Source organism: Anabrus simplex, chromosome 7 (genome assembly GCF_040414725.1).
Source record: "Anabrus simplex isolate iqAnaSimp1 chromosome 7, ASM4041472v1, whole genome shotgun sequence".
Taxonomy (NCBI): domain Eukaryota; kingdom Metazoa; phylum Arthropoda; class Insecta; order Orthoptera; family Tettigoniidae; genus Anabrus; species Anabrus simplex.
In genome coordinates, this window is record NC_090271.1 from 167,797,358 (window position 1) to 167,824,032 (window position 26,675).

The window sequence follows — 26,675 nt, forward strand, 5'->3', positions numbered from 1 at the left end:
TTCGTTTCGTTTCGTTTCGTTTCGTTTCGTTTCGTTTCGTTTCGTTTCGTTTCGTTTCGTTTCGTTTCGTTTCGTTTCGTTTCGTTTCGTTTCGTTTCGTTTTGTTTTGTTTTGTTTTGTTTTGTTTTGTTTTGTTTTGTTTTTACATCGCATCGGCACAGAAATGTCTTATGGCGACGATGGGATAGGAAAGACCTAGGAATTGGAAGGAAGCGGCCGTGGCCTTAATTAAGGTACAGCCCCGTCATTTGCCTGGTGTGAAAATGGGAAACCATGGAAAACCATCTTCAGGGCTGCCGACAGTGGGGTTCGAACCCACTATCTCCCGATTACTGGATACTGGCCGCACTTAAGCGACTGCAGCTATCGAGCTCGGTACAGACAGGTCTTATGGAGACGATGGGACAGGAAAGGCCTAGGAATGGGAAGGAAGCGGCTGTGGCCTTAATTAAGGTACAGCCCCAGGATTTGCCTGGTGTGAAGATGGAAAACCACGGAAAAACATCTTCAGGGCTGCCGACGATGGGATTCGAATCCACTATCTCCCGGATGTGAGCTTACATCTGCGCGCCCCTAATCGCACGGCCAACTCGCCCGGTGGTACATATTCGAATCGTTAAAGTGATATAATTAAAAAGTAATTAATATTAAATCTATGTCCGACTCGTTGGCTGAATGGTCAGCGTACTGGCCTTCGGTTCAGAGGGTCCCGGGTTCGATTCCCGGCCGGGTCGGGGATTTTAACCTTAATTGGTTAATTCCAATGGCCCGGGGGCTGGGTGTTTGTGCTGTCCCCAACATCCCTGCAACTCACACACCACACATAACACTATCCTCCACCACAATAACACGCAGTTACCTACCCATGGCAGATGCCGCCCACCCTCATCGGAGGGTCTGCCTTACAAGGGCTGCACCCGGCTAGAAATAGCCATACGAAATTATAATTATAATTATAATTATTATTAAATCTATTGCTATTCATCTTGATTTTGTAAAAACATATTTAATTATATTTGGAATATTTGCTTTACAACATCAATTCTTATTTAAAGGAATTAATAGCTGATTAAAGGACAATTATAAGAGCACCGTAAGTGAATAGTTACCAATAAATCAATAACATTCTTTCCTAGTGGTTTAACTTCGCACTTACAAGTGCGGACTTTCCGTGACACTGGGACGGCAAAGGCGTAGGACTATGAAGGTAGCACCAGAGACTTTAATTAAGATACTGTCCCGTCATTTTCATGGTGTGAAATGTGAAACTATGACTGTTGAGTTCGAATCCACCATTTCCAGAATGTAACCTTAGTGGTAGAAACACTGACAACAATACCAGAACTGTATATTGTGCCCAGAGAACTAACTTGGAAATTACAGTAAGAACCACGGCGAGAGTCCGAAAAATCGGCGTTGTCCCAGTCCTCTCATGGCTATATAGTTAGGTAACAGATTTTGTTGTAGAGTCATCGGTTCACTGGCTGGTTTGATGCAGCCCTCCATGTCACCCTATCCTAAGCTAACATTTTCATTTCTATGTAACTACTACATATTTCATCTAGACTAACCTGTTTGTCATATTCATGTCTTGGTCTACCTCTACCGTTCTTACCGCCTACACTTTCCTTAAAAATTAACAAGTCCTGGGTGACTTAAGATGTGTCCCATCATTCTATCTCGTCTCCTGGTCAAATTTCGCGAAATCGTTCTCTTCTCACCAATTTGATTAAATATCTCTTCATTCTAGATTCGATTTACCAATCTAACCTTCGGCAATCTTCTGTAAAGCCACATTTGAAATGCTTCTAGTTTCTGAGCTAGTAATTGTCCATTTTCCACTTCTATGCAGTGCCATGCTCCAGACGCAAATCTTTAAAATCATGTTTCAACGTTCCACCTAGTTTCTAGTGACTTAAACCAAGTAACAGTATTCATCTACTTCCTATAATACTTAATTTCGTAATGTAATATTTCCTTGATCATGTAACTCCACTACTTTTGGTTTGAGTTTATTGATAATTGGTTTGCTCCGTTTCATTCAGCTGATCAACCACTGAGAGGAAGGACGAAGCAGGAGCGTGTCTGAAGAAAGTGACCGGGCTAACGGGACCGAGGATGTGGCACACATTCCCAGGGATCGCCCTCCTTCCACACATGAGACATGTCCAGAGCACCCATGTGAAGTCTCGCCTACAGCACTACTCTAAACACCTTTAGCACCTCAAGATTTACTTTCTTGATCATAGTAAGACCGTGCTGTAATAACTTGGAGTTTATTATGTGGCGGACACGGATTTTGTCGACTTTCGCGAGGTGATCTGCATACGTACACACTAAATGCTCCTTCTTCCCAAACTTTTTCATATGTATCTGGCGTTGGCACTGTGGGGGGATTACGCGGAGCTATATGGCAGAATTCCCTCTCTGATGCCAACCTTATATTCACGGATTACAACTTATAATGTACAGAGATTCAATTCTTATAAAATAATTTTATTAATAGGTCCAACTGTTCAATACCATCGTGTTGATTACAATAAAAGTTCTTTAAAACACCAGGACATGTTTCAGCCTATCTTATTTCGCCATCTTCAGCTATAAACAAAATGGATATGAACACTTTAAAAAAATGAAATATCTTTACTAAATACATGTAATAAACATATTAACACTACATATTGATTTTGCACTGAAATGAGTGTCCATTTTTTTTCGGACGTTGCTTTACTGATTTATGAGATAGAAAATGTTCTAGACATAATAATAATAATAATAATAATAATAATAATAATAATAATAATAATAATAATAATAATAATAATAATAATAATTTCAGTTTATCGAAACGAATTTATGATTAAATAAAATTTAGAAAATACCTGGAGAATAAAACAGTTAACAACATTAAGTACCTGTACCCTGATCCTTTTAAAACCTGTCAATGACGGGTGTGTGCAGCTAAACACGAATGTAATAAAATAAATGCACCCTTCTATTCAAACCCATACCGGTACGTGTTTATTTTTTAACGTACTCTTTTTACGTCTCGATGCGGTCGCTGGAACATCCAGACTCAATTTAGGTTTTGGCCGAGTATTCAAGGTCGACGTCGTTCCTATCGCCTCGTACTGGCCCTACTGAAAACTCACATGACGTCGTCGGGATTAGATTCCGGGACTCTGGGGTTGAGAACTGTGTGGCTAGACCACCGAGTCAGTGTCCCCAGCCGTTGCAACCTTTTCGTCAATAAAAAAAAAAAATGTCTTTGCTCACGAAGACCCACATGACCATACTCACATTGTATAGGACATACAGTTCACGACATCGCAAAGTACAAGTATAGCAATGTAGAGTACGTAAATTAATGAAGTAAGATCCGAGGGCAGTGAATATATCACTGCATGCTTATATTAATTTGCGTATATTTTTCAAATTATGAAAGCCCACATGATGTGTCTGCCATTACTTGTTCTGTTTTAATAAACGTTAAGACTAAAAAAATATTACATTCTTACAAGGTTACAATGCTAGTGGCTTTACGTGGTTTCCCACTTTCACACCAGGCAAATGCTGGGGCTGTACCTTAATTATGGCCACAGCCGTTATCTTCCCAATTCTAGCTCTTTCCCAACCTTCCGTGGCCGAAAACCTTCGATGTGTTACTGTGACGTTAAATAAGTAGCAAAGGGCTCACTTGATGGTGAAAGGCTTTATATTCCACTCTTGTAAGGCATTTCATGGCTCTACAGTGCTAGCTTATTTCTTTGTATGAACTATACTGTATATTGCAGTAGAGACGTGGTTACCTGTCTACTTATTCAGACGGATAACGTCAATTACGAATCACAGACCAGTGTTCACAATGGGGGATAGTTATTGCTACTAGTTCCTTACTCACCTTGATTGGCATTCTCCGAATTAGGTGAAATGCTCAGAGTTCCAGTCTGGTTTGAGGTAAGGACGAGTTCGACAGCCGTAGTGGAAGGACGTGTTCCTCCCGCTCGCTCTCTCTCTCCTTGCCAGGCGCTCTGTACTTTCCCAGTACTAGTCAGGCAGCTGTACTTGTTAGTACATCTTCGAAAGAGCATTGTCTGAGCTGAGCACTTCTCAGTGCTCGCTCTTTCTCTTTCAGAGTTTGTTACAGGAGGACCAGGATGGACAACCAGGCGGATACGATGACGACCCAGGAACGGGCGGTGGCGATCGGGCACTTGCTCCGAGATCTCTTCACCGGCATGACACCGACACCGGAGAGCAACACGGAGCCGCAGACGCTGGAACCTGTGCCGGAGACCCCGGCACCCGAGCCGGAGCTGCCACAGGAGGACCCGGAGATCGAGGTGGAGACGGAGCCTTACAGGGACGGGTGTGACCCCCCTAACGGCTTCTTCTTCTCCGAAGGCTACACCGACCCGGCGCACGAAGCGCTGCTCGTGTACTACAGGCCGGGGCGCCCTGTAACTTCTGAACGGGGCCTCGTCCTGGACAGAATGCGGCGCCCTCGCCGAGGAGGCAGGATCATCTCGACAACCATGGCCGTCGAGAGCTTCCTACCAGGAGGCCTCATCATCAGGCATCACGACCAGGAGCGGATGCGCGACGCAGAGAGGGAGCTTTCTTCTCTGTTCCAGGTCATCCGTCTACCAGGGAGGGACGGAGTGCCAGGGATGAACACCGGCGCAGTCAGGGCCGCGACGGAGACCAGGGAGACGCCGAGGAGGTTAAGGAATAGGGCGGTTAATACCGACCTAGTCCTGGCCACCCAGCCGGCGACCAGCGACGCCACCACGGAGATGGGGCATGACGCCCCTTGGCGTCGCGACTGTGCGACTTCTGTGGAGGAGGACGCCCCCTGGCGTTCTGAGGTTGCTGTCCAGGCCCAGCCTGACAGCACGTCTGTCGAGCTGCAGACCTCGATGTGCGCCCCACAGGACAGGGAACGCAGTCAAGCGTTAGCAGCGACCGACGCCGCCACCGCCAGCCAGGAGAAGGAAGAAGACGGCGACGCAGCGGAACCATCAGCTACCCTGGGGTCACCAGGCCGGGAGGAGGGCCACCAGGACGAGGCCTCTTCCCCCGCCGAGAAGCAACCCCCGGGAAGAAGAAGAAGACGACGCCGCACCAGGAAGCAGAAGGCGTCGCTGGCTCACCAGGAGAGGACCGCCAAGCCGCAACCCAGGACTGCTCCCAGGACAGCAGTCAACCGAGGAGCCAATCAGGAGAGGACCTCAGCGGGTAGCGGCAGTCAGGTGAGAGTAAAACGTCCCCCTCAGCAGCTCTTGCAGTGTTTCCGCTGTCTGAGGTGGGGCCACCGTCAAGTTAGCTGTGGACTCCAAGTGAAGTGCAACCGCTGTGGTGGTGATCACCACTACACGGCCTGCGCAACACTTAAGGAGGCGCCGGTGTGCGCCAATTGCGCGGGGGGCCACCCGGCCTCCCACCGCAGTTGCCCAGTCTACAGGGCCATGGCGCGGGCAGAGAGGAGGGAGGCCCGGCGCCATGACCCACCCCATTCCAGGAGGCCCCCGCCTCGGCGGGCTTGGCCTCATTCTCCGGGATCGGAGACTGGGTACGAGGTACCCCAAGGAGGTGGAGTCGTGCGACAGGCCCTAGTGGTACTTGACGCATGGCTCCGCAGCCGGCAAGGACCGCGCTAGTCCCAGCAGTGCCCAGACGGACTGATCCCCAGGCGATGGAATGGCGAGGAATTGGTTTATGTTTTGTGCATGTTACCTGTTCCTAACTAACACAACCTCTGGTCTTTTTCCAGCCCACATCCTTGCATGTGCTATCACAAGATGTCAGGTTTTACATGTAGGCTCTTTCTTCTTTCTGCCTATGTGGTTTTTCCCTGACCCTTCAATACCATACCTTAACACTATCCAACCAACACAAACTTTGCCGTGGTAGCGAGTCTGACTCGGAAACCGGCAGATACTCCTTGTATCACTTCCCACTCTTCCCTGCTATCTCTTTCTTCTTCTTAGAAATAATAGCATGTCGGAGGCCATGTAGATTGAGTCGTTGGTCACGCGGGGGGAGCGGGCTTCGGGGGCCCCCCCGAAGAAAAAAAAACTGGTTTGAGGTACGGCTGAATGTGGGGCGAGTCGTCTCACTCACCCGGTAGCGTGTGCGTTCGTGCTGTACGTACAGTACATAGTGGAACAATGCATTATAGAAGTGAATGGTAGGCCTACCATTTTTATAGAACATTGCGTAGGTTTATAAAGTGTAATTCGAATATTCCATTAGGATACATAGCGAGGGTAGCGAGCTTCCTGCCCCACATGCCCTATTGGAATCTACACCATCCATGTCAGATGTCTCACAAGCGGTGGTAAGTGCTATGTGTTATAACCAGACATGGGATTTATATGCTGTATAAATCACCAATATAAGCATGAAGCTATGCTGCAAAATTGGTGAAATATGCAGTAAAATATGTACTTATTTTCATGGTATTAAACAATTGTATGAAGTCTAAACGTAACATTCCTTTACTAGACACACACGATTCACCCTTACCAATAGATAAAATCATGATTATGAATAAACAACTGAATGGAAAACGAAAAAATCACACTACTTATAGCTGCAGGTTATTCCCCTAGAACAAACTACCCGTGCATAGTTCGTGAGACGTATCACTCTATCAGTGTTGACTGTTAAAACAATATGCACACTTCTCCATGATAAATGATAATTAGTAAGGTTGTAAGAATCGTCGGTAGATGCAGAGTGGGTCTGGACCCATAAGTAGCCACGGCAGGTCCGTGGTCCAACAGCTCTTCACTCTGACCGGCCAAACGAGCAGAGGAGAGGTGGCCATGGTTCTACCATGGCTCTACGCCTCTGCATTCGGGAGACGGGACAGGGCTGGACCTCACGGCTGGCCCCAGCCGTCGGCTGTCCTGAGAATGATTTTTCGTGGTTTCCATTCTCCTGCACTAAGACAAATGCCGGGACAGTTCCTGGTATAGGCCACGGCCGCCAGCCCCTTCACCCTCTCCGTGCATCTCCTTCACCATAACAAATCTCCCGGCCTGAGAAACGGCGTCCCCGTCTAAGAGGCCCGCCTCCCCTTTCAGGGCAGGAATGAAAACAATTCAGTAGTAGTAGTAGTAGTAGTAAGAAAACCGAGTAAAAACACAAACGTGAAGAAACACATGTAAATACACCTTCCTATTCAATTTACACTACACATCCTACTTTCCCTGTCCACGATTTGCTTTGCAGTACATTCCGGTACATTATCAGTACCAGCCAAATATTTGTCGTAGCCCTGATTTAATTTAAAGACATCAGATATTTCGTTTGCAAACGGAATCCGATGTTTCCTGGGATACCTTCTATCTCACGCTTCACGTTCTCCATAATGTCCAGCGAATTACCAATATCCAATCCACGTGTTTCTAGCTTCTTGATTGATTCTGGTATGATTTGGAAATTTGTCTTGATAAGTGCTAGTTTCCTTTGAACCGTTTCATTGCCGAAAGAGTTCACGGTGTCAGTTACTTTACATGTTGCGGAAGACTGCTTGTAAAACACGTTAAAATAAAGGTAGAAAACATGCACAATAAATCCAAATCCAAAGTTTGGAATGTAAGCATTAATCTCAAATACAGTATATGCAAATATGCATATTCCTATATGCACTATTAAACTTAATAATTCGTCCGATGTCTAGTTATAAGAGACTCTGACATGACCGGGGAAAGACAGCGCTCTTTCAATGACGATAAATTCGTGTATAATGCTAGCTCGCTCTGGTACCAAGCTCCAAATACCAACTAATCGGGAGTTAAGAGACAAAATCTCTCAACTCACAACGCCCTTCCTAGCCATTGTTTTCTTGAAATGGAAATGGCCTATGCCTATTAGTGCCGGGAGTGTCCGAGAACAGGTTCGGCTCGCCAGATGCAGGTCTTTTGATTTGACGCTCGTAGGCGATCTGCACGTCCTGATGAGAATGAAATGATGATGAAGACGACACATACAGTACACCCAGCCCCAGTGTGAGCGGAATTCACGAATTATGGTTAAAATTCCAGAACTCGCCGGGAATCGAACCCAGGATCCTGTGACCAAAGTCCAGCACGCTAACCATTTAGCGTCCTGAAATCAGCCAGTTATATGGGCTGATATAGCTTTGTCTGAGATTATTTTCTTTAAGACTGGTCACACCTCTCAACCATATGCAGTTCATCAGAACAGTGTTCGTTGTGTTCATTTTCCTATGTTAAAGTGTAAAGTAAAATAAACGTTAAATACGTACTTTAAATGCGTAGAAAGATCATGCAAATATATATTCCTACAATGCGGTACGGTAAGGTTCATTTTCCTTTATGGTTAACCATAGAAAAATGAACACAACAAACGTTGTTCTGATGAACTACATATCCATACGTGGCTGGGATGTGTCTTAAGGGAAATAATGGTTAGGAAGAGCATTGTGAGGTGAGAGATTTTGTCTCTCAACCCCCGTAATGTGACTAATGAAACAGTAGGAGATCCAGTAGGCAACGCACACAATATTGAAGATAACAGTGCAGACTCTTCTAGTAAATAATCGTGTGAACCAGTGCGAGTGTTAAATAGCTCAAGAGTTAATAAAACAAATTCTAATCCAGAATATCTTACTCAAAACAACAGCTATACTCCATTCTCATGCGTATTAATAAGAGTATTAATAAGCAAGTAGGATTACTTCATCCGCTGGCTTTCTGTAAGCATTTTATAGCAAATATAATAATTTGAGAAGTAATATATTCAATATAACAGCCATTGGTAGAAACCGAATCCGCATAGAACTGATATCAGATGCTCTGGCAAAAATAATTGTAGCACTCGACTTCTTCGAATCTTAAAGTCTGGAAACGTAGATACTGTACATCAGTTCTTAACTGCCCGTCAAGGTATAATAAGAAACATGGATATTTCGCTTTCGATAATTGAACTAATGGAATGTATTCAGTCAGAAATCAGGGTAGTCAACTTGAGTCGTTTTACCAGAAGAATGATAATTCAGAACAAACTGATATAGGAAGAATTCCCGGTATGCCAAGTAACTTTCAGGGAAAGCAGTTGCCAGCATACGTATCTACTACCTGACGTACCCGTGCTACGCTACGGGATTCTCAGAAAGACTGTGGTTTCTCTAACTATAGTACAGTTAACTTAGGCCATTAAAAAGAACGTCATTAGGAATGTAGGGATTACAAGCAATGTTATCATACAAAATACTCGCTCAAATGAAAAACCGCATTTATTCTCACTTTTAACGAACAGCACTATGATGCCGATCTAACAGTCCAAAGTTCCAGTGCTGGAATGGCCAGGCCGCAGGCAGCCGTGAACACTCCTCTTCCATTGTTCCGTTAAATATACACACTGCTCATTCCAATCAGTGCCTCAGGGTAGGGACTGAATAGCTCGAATGCTATGATGAACCAGTTTGTTACGTACCAGCAGTATCAGAAATGTTATGAACCAGAGGAATGGCATGCTTAAGAAGAAAGTTATCTAACTCCCCAGTTACTTCCCGCCAATATTCAGGCAGACTGTTATATTCGGTACGGCCGGGCAAGTTGGCCGTGCGGTTAGGGGCTTGCAGCTGTGAGTTTGCATCCGAGAGGTAGTGGGTTCGAAAACCACTGTCGACAGCCCTGAAGATGGTTTTCCCTGGTCTCCCATTTTCACACCAGACAAATGCCGGGGCTGTACCATAATTAACGCCAGGGCTGCTTCCTTTCCACTCCTAGCTCTTTCCTACGCCATCGTCGCCGTAATACCTATCTGTGTCGGTGCGACGTAAAGCAAATTTAAAAAAATCCCTCAGTATACAGAAGCAATGCCTTGCCTGGCAGGACCTAGTGTTTACAGTGCACTATGTCTTCTGGTATAGGCTAGAGCAATTTTGTTACTTTCATTGATCTGTCTCTGTCTTATCCTTGGCTTAGACAATATGAAAGTGACTGAGGTATAAGCGATGCTGGTAATGCCATTCCTAGTGCAGCCAGTCCCTGCTATGAATGGTGTGAAAATGTTGCTCACAGGGTCGGTTGGTGCATGCATTTCAATGGGCTTGGCAGACTCATATGTAATACTAACTTCTGACACGGTGAGGAAAGCAACGGGAAACTACCTCACTCCTCATTTCCCTAGTACGCCTCTTCAGTGATGCCTAGGCCATCTATGGCAGCTGTTGGCAGAGCTGTTGAGGATCCAACCAGCCTTAGGGCTGAAGACTGAACATACAGCAGCAATCCCATCTATCGGACATGACTGGCAACAGAAGACACAACAAACAATGGTCAATGTAAGGTTATTGTTGTTCAATGTTATGAGCTGTACTGTATTGTAGGCCTTCATATTTAGTTTTCTTTCAACTCTGTGATATTAGGGCGTCTTACGAAATTATAGCGAAGACTGTGGTTCCTTATTCCCCGACTTTTCATTATATTCTGTTTACCCATTTTCTCGGTACTTGGCGCTGATATGGACTTAGCAACAAAAATCCAAACAATTCAATTCAATTCAATTCAATTCAATTCAATTCAATTCAATTCAAACACTCAATCAATTCAATCACTACTGATCTGCATTTAGGGCAGTCGTCCAGGTGGCAGATTCCCTATCTGTTGTTTTCCTAGACTTTTCTTAAATGATTGCAAATAAATTTGAAATTTATTGAACATCTCCCTTGGTAAGTTATTCCAATCCCTAACTCCCCTTCCTATAAACGAATATTTGCCCCAATTTGTCCTCTTGAATTCCAACTTTATCTTCATATAGTGATCTTTCCTACTTTTAATGGCATCACCCAAACTTATTCGTCTACTGATGTCCTCCCACGCCATCTCTCCACTGACAGTTCGGAACATATCACTTAGTCGAGCAGCTCGTCTCCTTTCTCCCAAGTCTTCCCAGCCCAAACATTGCAACATTTTTGTAACGCTACTCTTTTGTCGGAAATCGCCCAGAACAAATCGAGCTGCTTTTCTTTGGATTTTTTCCAGTTCCTGAATCAAGTAATTCTGGTGAGGGTCCCATACACTGGAACCATACTCTAGTTGGGGTCTCACCAGAGGCAAATATGCTCTCCTTTACATCCTTACTACAACCCCTAAATACCCTCATAACCATGTGCAGAGATTTGTACTCCTTATTTACAATCATATTTATGTGATTACCCCAATGAAGATCTTTCCTTATATTAATACCTAGGTATTTACAATGATCCCCAAAGGAAGCCTTCACCCCATCAACGCAGTAATTAAAAGTGAGAGGCCTTTTCCTATTTGTGAAACTCACAACCTGACTTTTATCCCCGTTTATCATCACACCATTGTCTACTGACCATCTCACAACATTATCGAGGTCATTTTGCAGTTGCTCACAATCTTGTAACTTATTTATTACTCTGTACAGAATAACATCATCTGCGGAAAGCGTTATCTCTGATTAAACTTCTTTACACATATCATTGATATATATAAGAAAAGATAAAGCTACTCTAATTCTCTGAGTTCTATTTTCTAGAAACAGAGCCACCCATTCAGTCACTCTTTTGTCAAGTCCAATTGCACTCATTTTTGCCAGTAGTCTCCCATGATCTACCCTATCAAATGCCTTAGACAGGTCAATCGCGATACAGTCCAATTGACCTCCTGAATCCAGGATATCTGCTATATCTTGCTGGAATCCTACAAGTTGAGCTTCAGTGGAATAAGCTTTCCTAAACCCAAACTGCCTTGTATCAAACCAGTTATTAATTTCACAAACATGTCTTATATAATCAGAAAGAATGCTTTCCCAAAGCTTACATGCAATGCATGTCAAACTGACTGGCCTGTAATTTTCAGCTTTATATCTATCAACCTTTCCTTTATACTGTATACAGGGGCTACAATAGCAACTCTCCATTCATTTGGTAAAGTTACATCATGCAAACAATAATCAGACAAGTAGCCTACTTCAGATATGGTACTATATCCCAACCCATTGTCCTTAGTATATCCCCCGAAACCTTATCAATTCCAGCTGCTTTTCTAGTTTTCAACTTTTGTATCTTACTGTAAATGTCATTGCTGTCATAGGTAAATTTTAATACTTCTTTAGTATTAGTCACCTCCTCTATCTAGACATTATCCTTGTAATCAACAATCTTTACATACTGCTGACTGAATACTTCTGCCTTTTGACGATCCTCGCATACACACTCCCCTTGTTCATAATTATACCTGGAATGCCCTTCTTGGAACCTGTTTCTGCCTTAAAGTACCTATACATACTCCTCCATTTTTCACTAAAATTTGTATGGTTACCACTTATGCTTGCCATCATGTTATCCTTAGCTGACTTCTTTGCTAGATTCAATTTCCTAGTAAGTTCCTTCAATTTATCCTTACTTCCACAGCCATTTCTAACTCTATTTCTTTCCAACCTGCACCTCCTTCAAATCTCTTTACTTCCCTGTTATAATATGATGGATCTTTACCATTCCTTACCACCTTTAAAGGTACAAACCTCTTTTCACATTCCTCCACAACTGCTTTAAACCCATCCCAGATTCTGTTTACATTTTTATTTAACGTTTTCCACCGATCATAGTTACTTTTCGAAAACAGCCTCCTGCCTGCTTTATCAGCCATATGATACTACCTAATAGTCCTACTTTTAAGACTTTCATTTCTATCACATTTATTTTTAACTACGACAAAAACAGCTTCATGATCTCTAATACTATCTATTACTTCGGTTTCTCTATAGAGCTCATCTGGTTTTACCAGCACCACATCCAGGATATTCTTCCCTCAAGTTGGTTCCATCACTTCCTGAATCAGGTGCCCTTCCCATATTAACTTATTTGTCATTTGTTGGTCATGCTTCCTGTCGTTCTCATTACCTTCCCTATTGATATTTGGTAAATTGAGAATGAATATCTCTGTTATCATAGGCGGTACGGTAAAATGTATAAGACATAAATGATCGGAAATTTAATACTATATAACTTAAGTAATGTAGTATTTGTCGATAGGACCACTAATAACACAAATATTTGAGAATTAAATTTTAGGCCTTCCCCTAAACTACCATCTTTCAGCGTGAATAAGATTATTTATGGCCTAGATTGTAACAACTTATTTCCCGACTTTGAATGCCGATTTTCATTAAGATAGGACCACTAATAACATAAATATTTGAAAATTAAATTTTAGGCCTTGCACTAAACTACCATTTCTCTCAGCGTGACTAAGATGATTTATGGCCTAGATTGTAGCGAATTATTCCCAGACACTACATACCGATTTTAATTAAATTGTCTCAGCCGTTTTCTCGTGATGCGTGTACAGACAGACAGACAGACAGACAGACAGACAGAAATTACGGAAAATTAAAAAGTGCATTTCCTTGCTACTATGGGCACGATATGATCGCGTTGTTTTTGAGGTTATGTCATGAAATGTGCACTGTATATAGACATTTATATCAGTTCAGTTAATGTAAATGCCTCTAAATTAATATTATAATTTATTCTTACCTGTCTATATAAATTGTAATCTACAATTGTGAAACACGCTGTAACTTCCAGAATGGCAATAGGCACGAGAACTATTGAGAATATTCTGTACATGATAACCTATGTACGGTACTAGACACTCTAGAATTTTTACGAAGATATATTTTGTAATGTAACTTTCTAGAAGCCTGGGCAGGCACATGTATAAGGGGACGATCTTGACGGTAAAAGTTAGTTGTTCTTTAGTGGAGTTATGGTGTAGGAAGTATATATCCCGGACTGACATGCAATATTTGCAGTCTCCATATTGAAATACGCACTCATCTGGTTTTAACTGTGTTTCAAAGTTGTAACCTCCATATTGAAATGTTGGCAGTTGTTTTTAATAATGGCGTCTTTGTTGATATTCTCGAAGTGAAGTGTTTTGATACTGTGATTAAGGTTGTGTGTGTGTTAATTTGTGAATATATGTGAATAAAAATAACTGTACCAATTGACAGCATCTCGTGTGCGTCTTTGTGGATACGTTAAAGTTTCTTTCTTTAGCTGGTACTAACAAGCCAGCCTTAAGGCACGTAATCATTTAGCAACACCGCCTAGCAAAGGCCATTACAATTCCCTGGCGAAGCGATCTGATTGGCTAACTTCAACAGCTGATAGCACGACAACTCTGTGAGATAACGATTTTTAAAAAAATATATATTTCTCAGTATGACCATTCGTCTAACCATCAAATACCCGGTTCGTGTTGTTTGCGACCACCCTGTATGCTGCCCTCCGTAGACTGCTCGGGTAAGACAATCCTTGATCGTCGTTTGCATTCTGGTTTATTCTAGACTATTAATGCATGAAAGTCCTGGCCTTACAAAATCTTGGTGTGATATTCTTTTACAGGCATAAGCAAATTCCTTGTTTTTTTTTTGTTTTTTTTTTTAATTTTCAACTTCTTCAAGTCGGAATAACAACTGTGTCAAAAGAAGTTTACAATTCTCAATATAAAATAAATGTAGCTGGCTCTATGATGTACACGTGAACTGCCAATAAAGAATTTAAAAAAAATCCTCTCTTACCTACTAAGCTGTGCTGACACGAGGTTGCTGTAGGGCGCGAACTTGGCGGGGTTCTTGTACATGGCACAAACCAGCCTCTCCCGACACGCCTCGCTGTCGTAGCCAAGCTGCTTGAAGATGCTGTCCAAACGAGACAGGAGAGGCGAATAGAAAGGGTCGTAGTTGGTGAGCAACATGGAGGACGAGGGGATGTTCTGGAACACCTTGTAGTCCTGCTGTTTGTGTCGCGTATAGTAGTTCTCTGCGCGCACGGGCGACACGTAGCTCACCTTAGGAGCCGCCACTGGGCTCTGGTACCTGTAAACACAACCACAGCTAAAGTACTCGTCACGTAAAGCCGTGCAAATTTATTTATTTATTTATTTATTTATTTATTTATTTATTTATTTATTTATTTGCCCTGTGTTATATGGCGGGACTCAGGCTATGAAGCCTGCTATTCTGTCCGACCATACATACACCTACATGAAGAGTTAAATATACACTAAATTATCTACAGTTTAATATCTTAAAGTATCAATCAAGTGTTTTAATTAACCAAATAACTTAGCTATGATCTAATCCTACTATATTATAAGAAATTATTATTATTTATTTATTAACCAGGTTTGACAGAGTTTCTTAAAGCGGAGGTGGTTTGACACGCTCCTAATTTCAGCAGGTAGCGAATTCCAAATTCGGCTGGCGGCGACTACAAATGATCTACTGTAGCCAGTTGAACGGTGAATGGGAATGCTTAGTACTGAGGTGGATGATGATTTGGTAGGAATACTAGAAGGTGATGCTAGGTAATGGAATTGTGTGGCAAGGGGGTGTTTAAGGTTCAGTATACGATGTAACAGGGAAACAGTGTGTAAATTTCGTCGCTCTCTTAAGCGTAGCCATGAAAGTCTATCAAATACGGGGGAAATATGGCTCAACCTTGGTATATCTGAAATAAATCGAACACATGTGTTAGGTTTTTTTGCTATTTGCTTTACGTCGCACCGACACAGATATGAAATGTGAAATGTCGTATGGCTTTTAGTGCCGGGATATCCCAGGACGGGTTCGGCTCGCCAGGTGCAGGTCTTTCTATTTGACTCCCGTAGGCGGCCTGCGCGTCGTGATGAGGATGAAATGATGATGAAGACAACACATACAACCAGCCCCCGTGTCGTAGGAATTAACCAATTAAGGTTAAAATCCCCGACCCGGCCGGGAATCGAACCCGGGACCCTCTGAACCGAAGGTCAGTACGCTGACCGTTCAGCCAACGAGTCGGACGACACAGATATGTCTTATGGCGACAATGGGATAGGAAACGTCTAGGAATTGGAAGGAAGCGGCCATGGCCTTAATTAAGGTACAGGCCCGGCATTTGCCTGGTGTGAAAATGGGAAACCACGGAAAACCATCTTCAGGGCTGCCCACAGTGGGGCTCGAACACACATGTGTTATGTGCCTTTTGGAGCTTGATGGAAAGTGAGGCGTTCGGGTTACTGTATACTACGTCACAGTAGTCGAATATTGGCATTACCATACTTTGGATAAGCAGTTTTCGTACATTTTGGAGGAGTAAATCTCTGAGTTTCTTAAGGGAATATAAGGAATAAAACACTCGCTGACATATACCTGTTACATGATCGTTCCAACTAAGGACATCCCTAAGTTTTTAACTGTGTCTTTGAATTGTAACTGAGTGCCTCTTATTATTACTGAGTGGGTATGCACGTCTGTAAGTCTTGCGTGGGTTTTTTGGTTAGCTAAAAGAATACATTGCGATTTTTGGGCATTGATTTTTAGTACATAGTCATCGGCCCACCTACATATTCCTAGGTCGCCGCCCTATTCTCTTTTTTCTTTAATGGCTCATCACTGCTGCCAACTTGACTAGGTATTGAAATTACGAGACATAACCATCAACAAACTAACCTCAGTGCACGTAACTTATTAATAATGGAGGTTCTCTTACCCAAATAAATGACCAATCAAGACATTCATAATTATGTCGGTTTTCAAGCTCAATGAGGAATTAAGGAAATACACACTCTTTCTCACCATCACTTAATTTAATGTTGTATATTTCTGCCTTTATTTTGATATACACTTTACTATAACCGTATTCCTCAGTGTTTGCCTGGTGTAAATAATTCAGCTCCCTTCCTGATATATGAAGCCTCCGTGGCTCAGGCGACAGCGCGCCGGCCTCTCATCTCTGGATACCGTGGTTCAAATCCCGTTCACTTCATGTGAGATTTGTACTGGACAAAGTGGAGGCAGGTCAGGGTTTTCTCCGGGTACTCCGGTATTCCCTGTCATCTTTCATTCCAACAACACTCTCCAATAACATTTCATCTGTCAGTCACTTATCATTGCCCCAGAGGAGTGCGACAGGCTTCGGCAGCCGACACATTGCCTATCCTAGCCGCTAGATGGGGGCTTCATTCATTCCATTCCTGACCCGGTCAAATGACTGGAAACAGGCTGTGGATTTTCATTTTCTTGAAATGTCCTATTGCTTGTCGGACTTACTGAATACACGTCTGCAAACCGTACGAAAAGTCGGGACAAGCTTAGGTTAGTTGATAACGAAATTCCCTTCCATTTCAACTGAACTGATCTTTATGGAGGAAGTAATGTTTATTTCCTTTTCGGAGGAGTTCTTGCAGATTAGTCTTGCTTCTTATAACGTACATCCTAATTGCTTCCTGCACATAAGAATTGGAGGAAATAAGACCGTATTATTAAAATGCTGCCACAATAATTCTACTTATCTAAAAAAAAAGTCATCTCCGTACAGGCCATGAAGGCCCTTGGAGGGCTATCCGTAACCTCGGCACTTGATAGGGTAGAGTGGTTACGCTCGGCCGCCTTTGCCCCCAGGAATCAACCTAGTAGGGCCTACTCATTTTTGGTGTAGGCTGAGTGAACCTCAGGGCCTTAAATTTTACGACTTCCTGACGGGGATTCGAACCCACGTTCTTCCGGGCAAACCGAGCACGCCTTTACCGCCTCGGCCAGGCAGCCCATATTCTGTTTATAGCTGGGGACAAAACATGACGACCTCGCCTCACACCACTACCCTCCAGCGGCAGCCCGGTGGCTATTAGGGGCTAATAGGATTTACTACATCTGCCGTAGTCAGAGTTGCCAAATCGTCTACTTCATTAGCACCAAACGAGCGAGAGCAGGAATAAAGCATTTTAAAGGAATTTATTTGTCATTTCGATGTAAACTGAATTATTATTATTATTATTATTATTATTATTATTATTATTATTATTATTATTATTATTATTATTATTATTATTATTATTATTATTATGTGCGTATGGACCCAATGGATCACGCAAAGCTCTAACGATTCTGTTTTCTGAGTTGCCAAACAGCTCCCATCCTTTCTCCGTGGATCCTTTTTCGTTCTTCTGTCCACTTTGCTCCGGTGTCAGTTGAGTCCATATGGGCTTTTTCCAGATCCATTATTATTATTATTATTATTATTATTATTATTATTATTATTATTATTATTATTATTATTATTATTATTCTGTTTACCCTCCAGGGTCGGCTTTTCCCTCGGACTCAGCGAGGGATCTCACCTCTACCGCCTCAAGGGCAGTGTCCTGGAGCTTCAGACGTTGGGTCGGGGATACAACTGGGGAGAATGACCAGTACCTCGCCCAGGCGGCCTCAACTGCTATGCTGAACAGGGGCCTTGTGGAGGGATGGGAAGATTGGATTGGACACGCAAGGAAGAGGGAAGGAAGCGGTCGTGGCCTTAAGTTAGGTACCATCCCAGCATTTGCCTGGAGGTGAAGTGGTAAACCACGGAAAACCACTTCCAGGATGGCTGAGGTGGGAAACGAACCCATCTCTACTCAGTTGACCTCCCGAGGCTGAGTGGACCCCGTTCCAGCCCTCGTACCACTTTTCAAATTTCGTGGCAGAGCCGGGAATCGAACCCGGACCTCCGGGGGTGGCAGCTAATGATTTCTCAGCGAGACATCAGGTTCACGTTTGTGCATCCCTGCTTTTAAAATTTAGTTCTGGAAATTCGAACTTAAAAAAAAAAATCGGGATTCGAGGCAAACTAGTTCATTCTCGGCCCACGCTACGATTATCGTGTTCCTTCGCGAACTGAATCACTCGATTTTTCTTTTTAAGTTTTCATTCCGTATCCTGAAGGGGTACGGCGAATCAGTTAGAGGCTGATGTCCTTTCTCTAGCCAGAAGATGTGTGATGGTGATTTGAGGTGCGGTGAAGGGTGAGACGGGATCGGCTGTGAACATGCACGTATTTTGAACTGTATCTCGACCATTGGTCCGATTGAAAGTCTGAATACAATTTAAATTTAAATCAGCGCATGAGATTAATATTGACTTTAAGACGATGGCATTTTTGGACTGTACTAATGTCGGGCTGAGTGGCTCAGACGGTTGAGGCGCTGGCCTTCTGATCCCAACTTGGCAGGTTCGATCCTGTCTCAGTCCGGTGGTATTTGAAGATGCTCAAATACACCAGCCTTTTGACGGTAGATTTACTGGCACGTAAAATAAATTCTGTGGGATTAAATTCCGGCACCTCGGCGTCTCCGAAAACCGTAAAGTAGTTAATGAGACGTAAAGGCATTATTATTATTATTATTATTATTATTATTATTATTATTATTATTATTATTATTATTATTATTATTATTATTATTATTATTATTATTATTATTATTATTATTATTTGGATCTACTACTTCTGGATAGCGCTTGCTCAAAACCATAATATTCTATGTCCACTCGGAATTATCACACACTGAGAACTGTCTATTTCTTGGTTTGGGTAATTCTGCTTTTTATATTAATTTTGTTTCGTCTATCTGCTGCAATTTTGCTCCCTGCATATGTAAAAGTTTTCATGTGTTTTAGTGGAATCCCTCTAAATTGAATATTGATGTTCTTCAGCTGGCGATCACATACCGTTATTTCTGCGTCTTTTTAAAGTTAATCTTAATTTTTTTTGTTTTTTGTTTGCTATTTGCTTTACGTCCCACCGACACAGATAGGTCTTATGGCGACGATGGGACTGGAAAGGCCTAGGAATGGGAAGGAAGCTGCCGTGGCCTTAATTAAGGTACACCCCAGCATTTGCCTGGTGCCACGGAAAACCATCTTCAGGGCTGCCGACAGTGGGGTTCGAACCCACTATCTCCCGGATGCGAGCTCACAGCTGTACGCTCCTAACCGCATGGCCAACTTGCCCGGTTTAACTTTTGTTGTTCAAGACTAAACACAGAACTACATACTTAGAAGCGGAACTCGACGTAGATTTAACTGGCTGAGTAGGCCTGGGGATCGGTCTTACTTTCAGAGTATAAACGGTTATCAAAGGCATGGCTATGTAAATACTTTTAGGTGTTCATTGTGGCGCCACCACGAATGTCGTTCGTAACAAACCTGACTATGTACAGTGCACCTGTCCAGTCGTTGTATGGAATCCTTTTCTGACATAACTATGTAGATCTTCATGTAGATGACAGTGGAGAAGTCCGCTGACACAGATACAGGGTCTCCCCATCCACGGCGTAGTGGACTAGTTTAAGTGACACCGAACACTTTCAGCCCAGGGTCTCGAGTAGGAGTTCAACGACCCATTTGAACATAATGTGGAGTAGTCCATGATTACAGGATCATTGTGGAGGATAAAAGTGTATATCTGGTTTACCTTCTGGGTAGGACAACCTAACCTATAGCAGCCTCAGTGGATCAGTGGTCTGTCTGCCTGCCTGTCTGTCTGTCTGTCTGTCTGTCTGTCTGTCTACCAAGTCATCAGCCTGGAGGCTGATGGGATCCTCAAAGGGAACCATCAGAGGTTATGTGGTTATAGGGAAACCGCAAGAACCGATGGCGGCGCCAAAATGAGGTGTATACTAGGCAAGGTGAGGAGTGAGGTAGTGTGTCGTTACTTTCCACACTGGACCGGAAAGTGCTGTTACACTACAACTGACCCTAAGACTTTTCATAACACTCGGACGCACTAGTCGTACTTCAAATGTCATTATTTAGGGTACTTTACAAAGTCTACTTCATAGACGCTACTTTCTCTAAAGTCGACTTTGGCTGAAGTAGACTTTGCAAAATCGAGATTTTATGAACTGTATTTGAGGTTGGCAATGATAATTTCTGTAATAATAATAGAAAACAAGATAAGAACGGCCTCTGTCAAGTACTTTTAGTTCTTTCTGATCAGGCCTAACGTATCGTAATTTTTGGTGTTTATATTTTCTCAACCATAGAAGAAAATGAAAAGATTTTCTGCTTGTGAAAACTAGAAAAACTGAGGTCTTTTCCTGGCAATCAGTACAGATACCGTCCGGCTCCATGGCTAAATGGTTAGCGTGCTGGCCTTTGGTCACAGGGGTCCCGAGTTCGATTCCCGGCAGTGTCGGGAATTTTAACCATCATTGGTTAATTTCCTTGGCACGGAGGCTGGGTGAATGTGTTGTCTTCATCATCATTTCATCCTTATCACGACGCGCAGGTCGCCTACGGGAGTCAAATAAAAAAGACCTGCACCTGGCAAGCCGAACCCGTCCTGGGATATCCCGTCACTAAAATCCATACGACATTTCATTTTTTCAGTACAGATACCCTTCTAATAGTCTGCTGACAGTTGGCTGGCTTACACTACGTAAGCCAGCAGAAACTAGCTGAAAATTGCCTATAAAAATAAAATTAGGCCTATAACTAGAACATTTATTCATTTATTCATTTAACATACCCTCAGTAAGTTACGTGTGAATGCATTACAATCTATACGGTATATTTAAAGAGTTTACTAAAAATAGCTTTGGCAAATCCGTCCGTCCGTCCGTTCTACTGGACCGATTTGCTTCAGTTCTGTTTTATTCCCTCGGGAATTTTGTTTTTTGCTATTTGTTTTACGTCGCACCAACATAGATATGTCTATGGTAACGATGGGATAGGAAAGGCCTAGAAATGGGAAGGAAGTGGCCGTGGCCTTAATTAAGGTGTGAAAATGGGAAACCACGGAAAACCATCTTCAGGGCTGCCGACAGTCGGGTTCGAACTGGATGCAAGCTCACAGCTGCGCGCTCCTAACCACATGGCCAACTCGCCCGGTCTCTCCCGGGAATTACCTGCCGGTGAGACATTGATAGGTATCTATGTTCATCCAACTTTGAGTAATCATCAAATCAAATCATTAAATGATCACTCCAATAATTGCAGGCGAAGGCCTCCTCTATCCCGCAATACATTCTGTACTTAGCAGGTTGCTAAGCGACTAACACTTTCACTTTGGTATATTTGACGTTAATAGACTCAAAAACTACTGGACCGATTTCGCTGAAATTTTCACAATTTGTTCTTATTACATTTGAAAGGGATTATGAAGTGGTTTGAACGAAATCGGTAAGGTAGTTTTATTATTATGAGTAATTTTATGAATTTTTTTTTAAATTGCAAAGCCGCACCAAGATTGGATCGACTTGATGGACAGATTGTTGCTAGGCGACAGCAGCTTACGTTATACCATGATAGTCCGCTAAATGAAATGGCGTATGGTTTTTAGTGCCGGGAGTGCCCGAGGACATGTTCGGCTCGCCACGTGCAGGTCTTGTGATTTGACACCCGTAGGCGACCTGCACGTCGTGATGAGGATAATATTTGCTGTATATAGGAGGATGAAAACACGCCTCATTGACTTACAAAAGTACCTTTCTTGATAGGAGGTGCATTCTTATGCCTATTATTTTGAAATAGCAATCCAACATGCCGTGATCGAAATGTACTTTCATGTCATAGTACCAACATTGATAGGTCTGCCCATTTTGAAGAATATAGCTGTGTATTAGACGTGTAAAATATTTAAGAAACTTTTAAAAATATAGAATATCAACAATGGAATGGCAAGAGTTATCAGCCCCCTCCTAACGAAGAGCAACTGGAGGTTCCCAACGAGCAAAGGCGAGTCTATGTAATCTATAGGTCTATAGGTGGGTATGTAGGTAGGTATGTATGTATTGCATCTCCTCCTATACCATTCGAGCGATTTCAACCAAACTTGGTACACTTATAACTTAGTATCAGGAAAAAACCTCGTGGGGGAAAGACACCACAAGCACCCTTAAAGGGGGGGCCTTGGGGGACGAGTTAAAAAAATAATCGAAAATAGTGTTGAATTCATAGTTTTCGGGGTCGCTGAGATAAATAGTGACACGCCGGATTTTAAAGTCCAATTTCAATCCCCTTCGGGGCTGGAGCGAGGGGGAGTGAGAAATAATAATAATAATAATAATAATAATAATAATAATAATAATAATAATAATAATAATAATAATAATATTTATAAGAAGAAGAAGAATAGAAAGTAGAGTCGAATTCATAATTTTTAGTGTGGCTGAGATGAATAGTGATACTCCGGAATTTGTTGAAGTCCAAGTTCATCTCCCTTTGGGGTGGTAGGGACGAGGGGGGAATGATATATAAAAATAATCGGAAATAGTGTTGAATCCATAGTTTAAGGGGTTGCTGAGATGAATAGTGACACTCGGGATTTTTTTAAGTCCATATTCAGCACCCTTAGCGGGGAGGGGGGCGAGGGGGAGGGAGATATAAACATATTAATAATAGAAAATAGAAGTCGAATCCATAGTTTCGGGGTCACTGAGATGAATAGTGACACTCCGTAATTTTTGAAAGTCCAAGTTCATCACCCTTTGGGGGTGGGGGGCGAGGGGTAATGAGATATAAAAATAATCGGTAATAGTGCCAAATCCACAATTTTCGGGGTCGCTGAAATGTACAGTGACGCTCCGAATTTTTTAAAGTCCAAGTTGGGGTGAGGGACGAGGGGAGAGTGAGATATAAAAATAATCGGAAATAGTATCGATTCCATAGTTTTCGGGGTCGCTGAGATGAATAGTGACACTCCGGATTTTTTTAAAGTTCATATTCAGCACCCTAAGTGGGGGGGGGGGACGAGGCGGGAGTGAGATATAATAATTATAGTAATAGAAAATATAAGTCGAATCCATAGTTTTCGGGGTCGCTGAGATGAATAGTGGCACTCCGGAATTTTTTAAATTCAAAGTTCATCACCCTTTGGGATGGGGGGCGAGGGGTAATGAGATATAGTGTTCGGCGTTGCTGAGATGTATAGTGACACTCCGGATTTTTAAAAGTCCATGTTCAGCATTAAGAGATAAGAATTTCGTAGTGTTCCCTATTGAAGCGAGTTCAGCAACCTTTGGGTGGGGGGGGGGGGGGGTGAGTGAGACATAAAATTAATCGAAAATAGTGTCGAATCCATACTTTTCGGGATGGCTGAAATGAATAGTGACACTCCGGATGTCGTTTAAGTCCATGTTGAGCCACAGTAAGCAGGGTTGTGAGAAGGGGTGAAGAAAAGAAAATGTGCAAATGACCGAGATTTTGGGTGTTTGTATGCATATTCCAGCATAGTGTCAACTAAACTTGGTACATTACTAAATTTATTTTAAAAAATTCACACTATCTGCAAAAAATACTGCAGGGGCAAGACACCCCTAGAAGACCTAGGGAAGGGGGCGAAATATAATTATAACTAAAAACGACCGATATTAGTGTTAAATCCATAGTTTTCTGAACTACGGGAGAGATTTCAGCCAAACTTGGTACATTTATGACTTACTATCGTGAGACAAACTGCGAGGAGGTATGGTAGTCCTAGCACGCTAGAGGTGGAGTGGGAAGGGCTGAGATGTAAAAATAATCGAAAATAGTGTGGAGTAGTGAGACGAATATTGATACTCCGGGCGTCGTTCTGTGTATGTTTCTTCCAACATAGCCCTCATACAAAATTGGTACACATATGACTTACTATCTGAAAAAAAATACTATTGGGTAAAACACCAGTAGCACTCCTCGTGGAGGTGGTGAAATATAAAAATAAACGAAAATGACTGATATTAATGTTTACGAGTTCGCTGAGTTGAACTGTGACACTCTGGATGGATAAGTCATACTTCACCACAATTGGTATGGAGGTTGAGAAGGGGTGAAAATGAATGTAAAAATAACCGTCAAACATTTAAAAATAATAGAAAATAATCGATATTAATGTCGAATTCATTGTTGTGACTCCCTGAATATCGTTTAAGTCGACGTTCAGCCTCCATTGGGACGGTACACTGAAAGGGGTTTTGTAGTGTATAGTATAAAATGACCGAGATTAGTGGTGAATCCACTGCGTTTGGGGTCTCAAGGCTTATTGATGAGAGTCTCAATGACTGTTGAAATCGTGTAGATCATATCTATACCGTGACTGATAAATACATGAAGTTATCACTTATTATCTTTTTGAAAGGATCAAATACTTCCCAATCAATTCGAGCTTCCACAAGGATAAAATTGTACCCAAAAATGAAATCATTTAAAACTTGAAATCAAACACATCTAAATAACTCTAAAACTCTATAATAGATGGTAAAAGTCCATATCCCAGAAAGGAATTCTATAAAAATTCACTTTAACATAACTAACTGGTGATACTAATCTTAAAAGTAAACATCCTAATCCAACCGGGCTACGCCGGGTAGTCAGCTAGTATAGTATAGAGTTCAATTCGGAAATATTTTTTTTTCGAGAGGAGAGGTGAAAAGAAGAGATAGGATAAGGTAATAAAGGAGGAGGATTAGTAGATAAGAGAAGATTAAAAGAACTGAACGTTAAAAGAAAATGGGAAAAGATAGGATAGGGAAATAAAGGAGGGGTTTTTAGAGTGGGTTAGGAGGATGGATTATTGGAGGTAGAAAACGTGGCTCGGAAGTGTGTAAGGCATGGGAAATTGAATTCGTGTTTTTAAATTTAGCATTTTTGAGAAGGATTAGGAAGTCGAAAAGAATATTGGGTTTTTCAGATATGTCGTTTAAATTGAAATTAGGGTTGAAGTATTGGTCAAGGTGAATAAAACGATTTTCAGTAGTGTTTAGAAGGGGGCGTTTGTTAATGATTTTAAGTATTGTTATGTCTTTTTCAATATTGGTGAAATTATGTTTGGAGTCTCGTATGTGTTGTCCTATAACAGAGAATCTGTTGTATTTAATGGCGTTGATATGTTCGGAGTATCTGATATTAAAGTTGCGTCCAGTTTGACTGATGTACGAGGAGCTGCAGTTGTTACATTTGAATCTGTATACTCCAGATTTAGAAAAAACACTGGATTTATTTTGTGATGTAGAGTTGTGTAATATATCAAAAGGCTCCCTGGTCGCCAACCCACGCTTCCAAGTTCTTGTATAAGCTTCACAGAAATTGTGAAAGTATGTGATGGAGAGTTAAAAAAGGTTAACTGTTATATTAATATGAGATGTAGCTCGTGGGGGAAGATTTTATATAGCAATGTAAGGTAGTATTTAGAATTTATGGGACATGCATGTGGACTCTCGGGTGGATGAAAGCCTCGATACGGCCTGTATATCACGAAGGAAGTTCTCTGAATAACTGGAAATGATATTACGATGCAGTTTTTGGAAGCTTGACATGTCGGATTTGTTTCTAAGGAAACGTATAATCTCATTATTGTCACAAAAAACGTATTAATATATGAGAAAGTGGCAGCTTCTCATACATGCGACACATAGTAATCACTGATCATTGAGCGTGATGCACCATCTCCAGGACTGAGGTAGAAACATTACTACAGAATTTGATATCCTTAAAGGAAAAAGTGTCCAGAACAGAATGCGAGGGCAGAAGTTTCACAGCCCAATTCAACAATCCGCCGTAAGGAAACAATATAATATACGAGAGAAACTGAGTTCTATTTTCTTACGACCTTATTCCTTAGTGTAATATACCTATATAAGTTCTGGTAGGAAATAATGGAATTGGGAGAAGCTTTCATTCTGCTCCATAATCGCAACACATTCGGTGCACAGTCAACAATAAGATGCGACAGAAACATACTATTGTTGAACAGGTCGCTTACTGTGCAGTCCGCATTCAGTTCATATAAGAAGGATAAGAAAAGTTGTCGCTATTCCCCGTTCACCCAGCACGCGTCCGTAAGGATTTCGGGGGCAATCAAGCGTGCTGACTCTCTGGAT

General features: G+C 42.2%; 1 protein-coding gene across 1 annotated transcript in view; it reads right to left on the bottom strand.

The window, feature by feature from the left end:
• Nucleotides 1-26,675, bottom strand: part of LOC136877761 (uncharacterized) — a 74,606-nt gene that overhangs the window by 25,474 nt on the left and 22,457 nt on the right. The window contains exon 3 of the mRNA XM_067151967.2: nucleotides 14,596-14,892. Coding sequence (XP_067008068.2) covers nucleotides 14,596-14,892 — 297 coding nt within the window. The remainder of the gene's footprint in view (nucleotides 1-14,595; nucleotides 14,893-26,675) is intronic.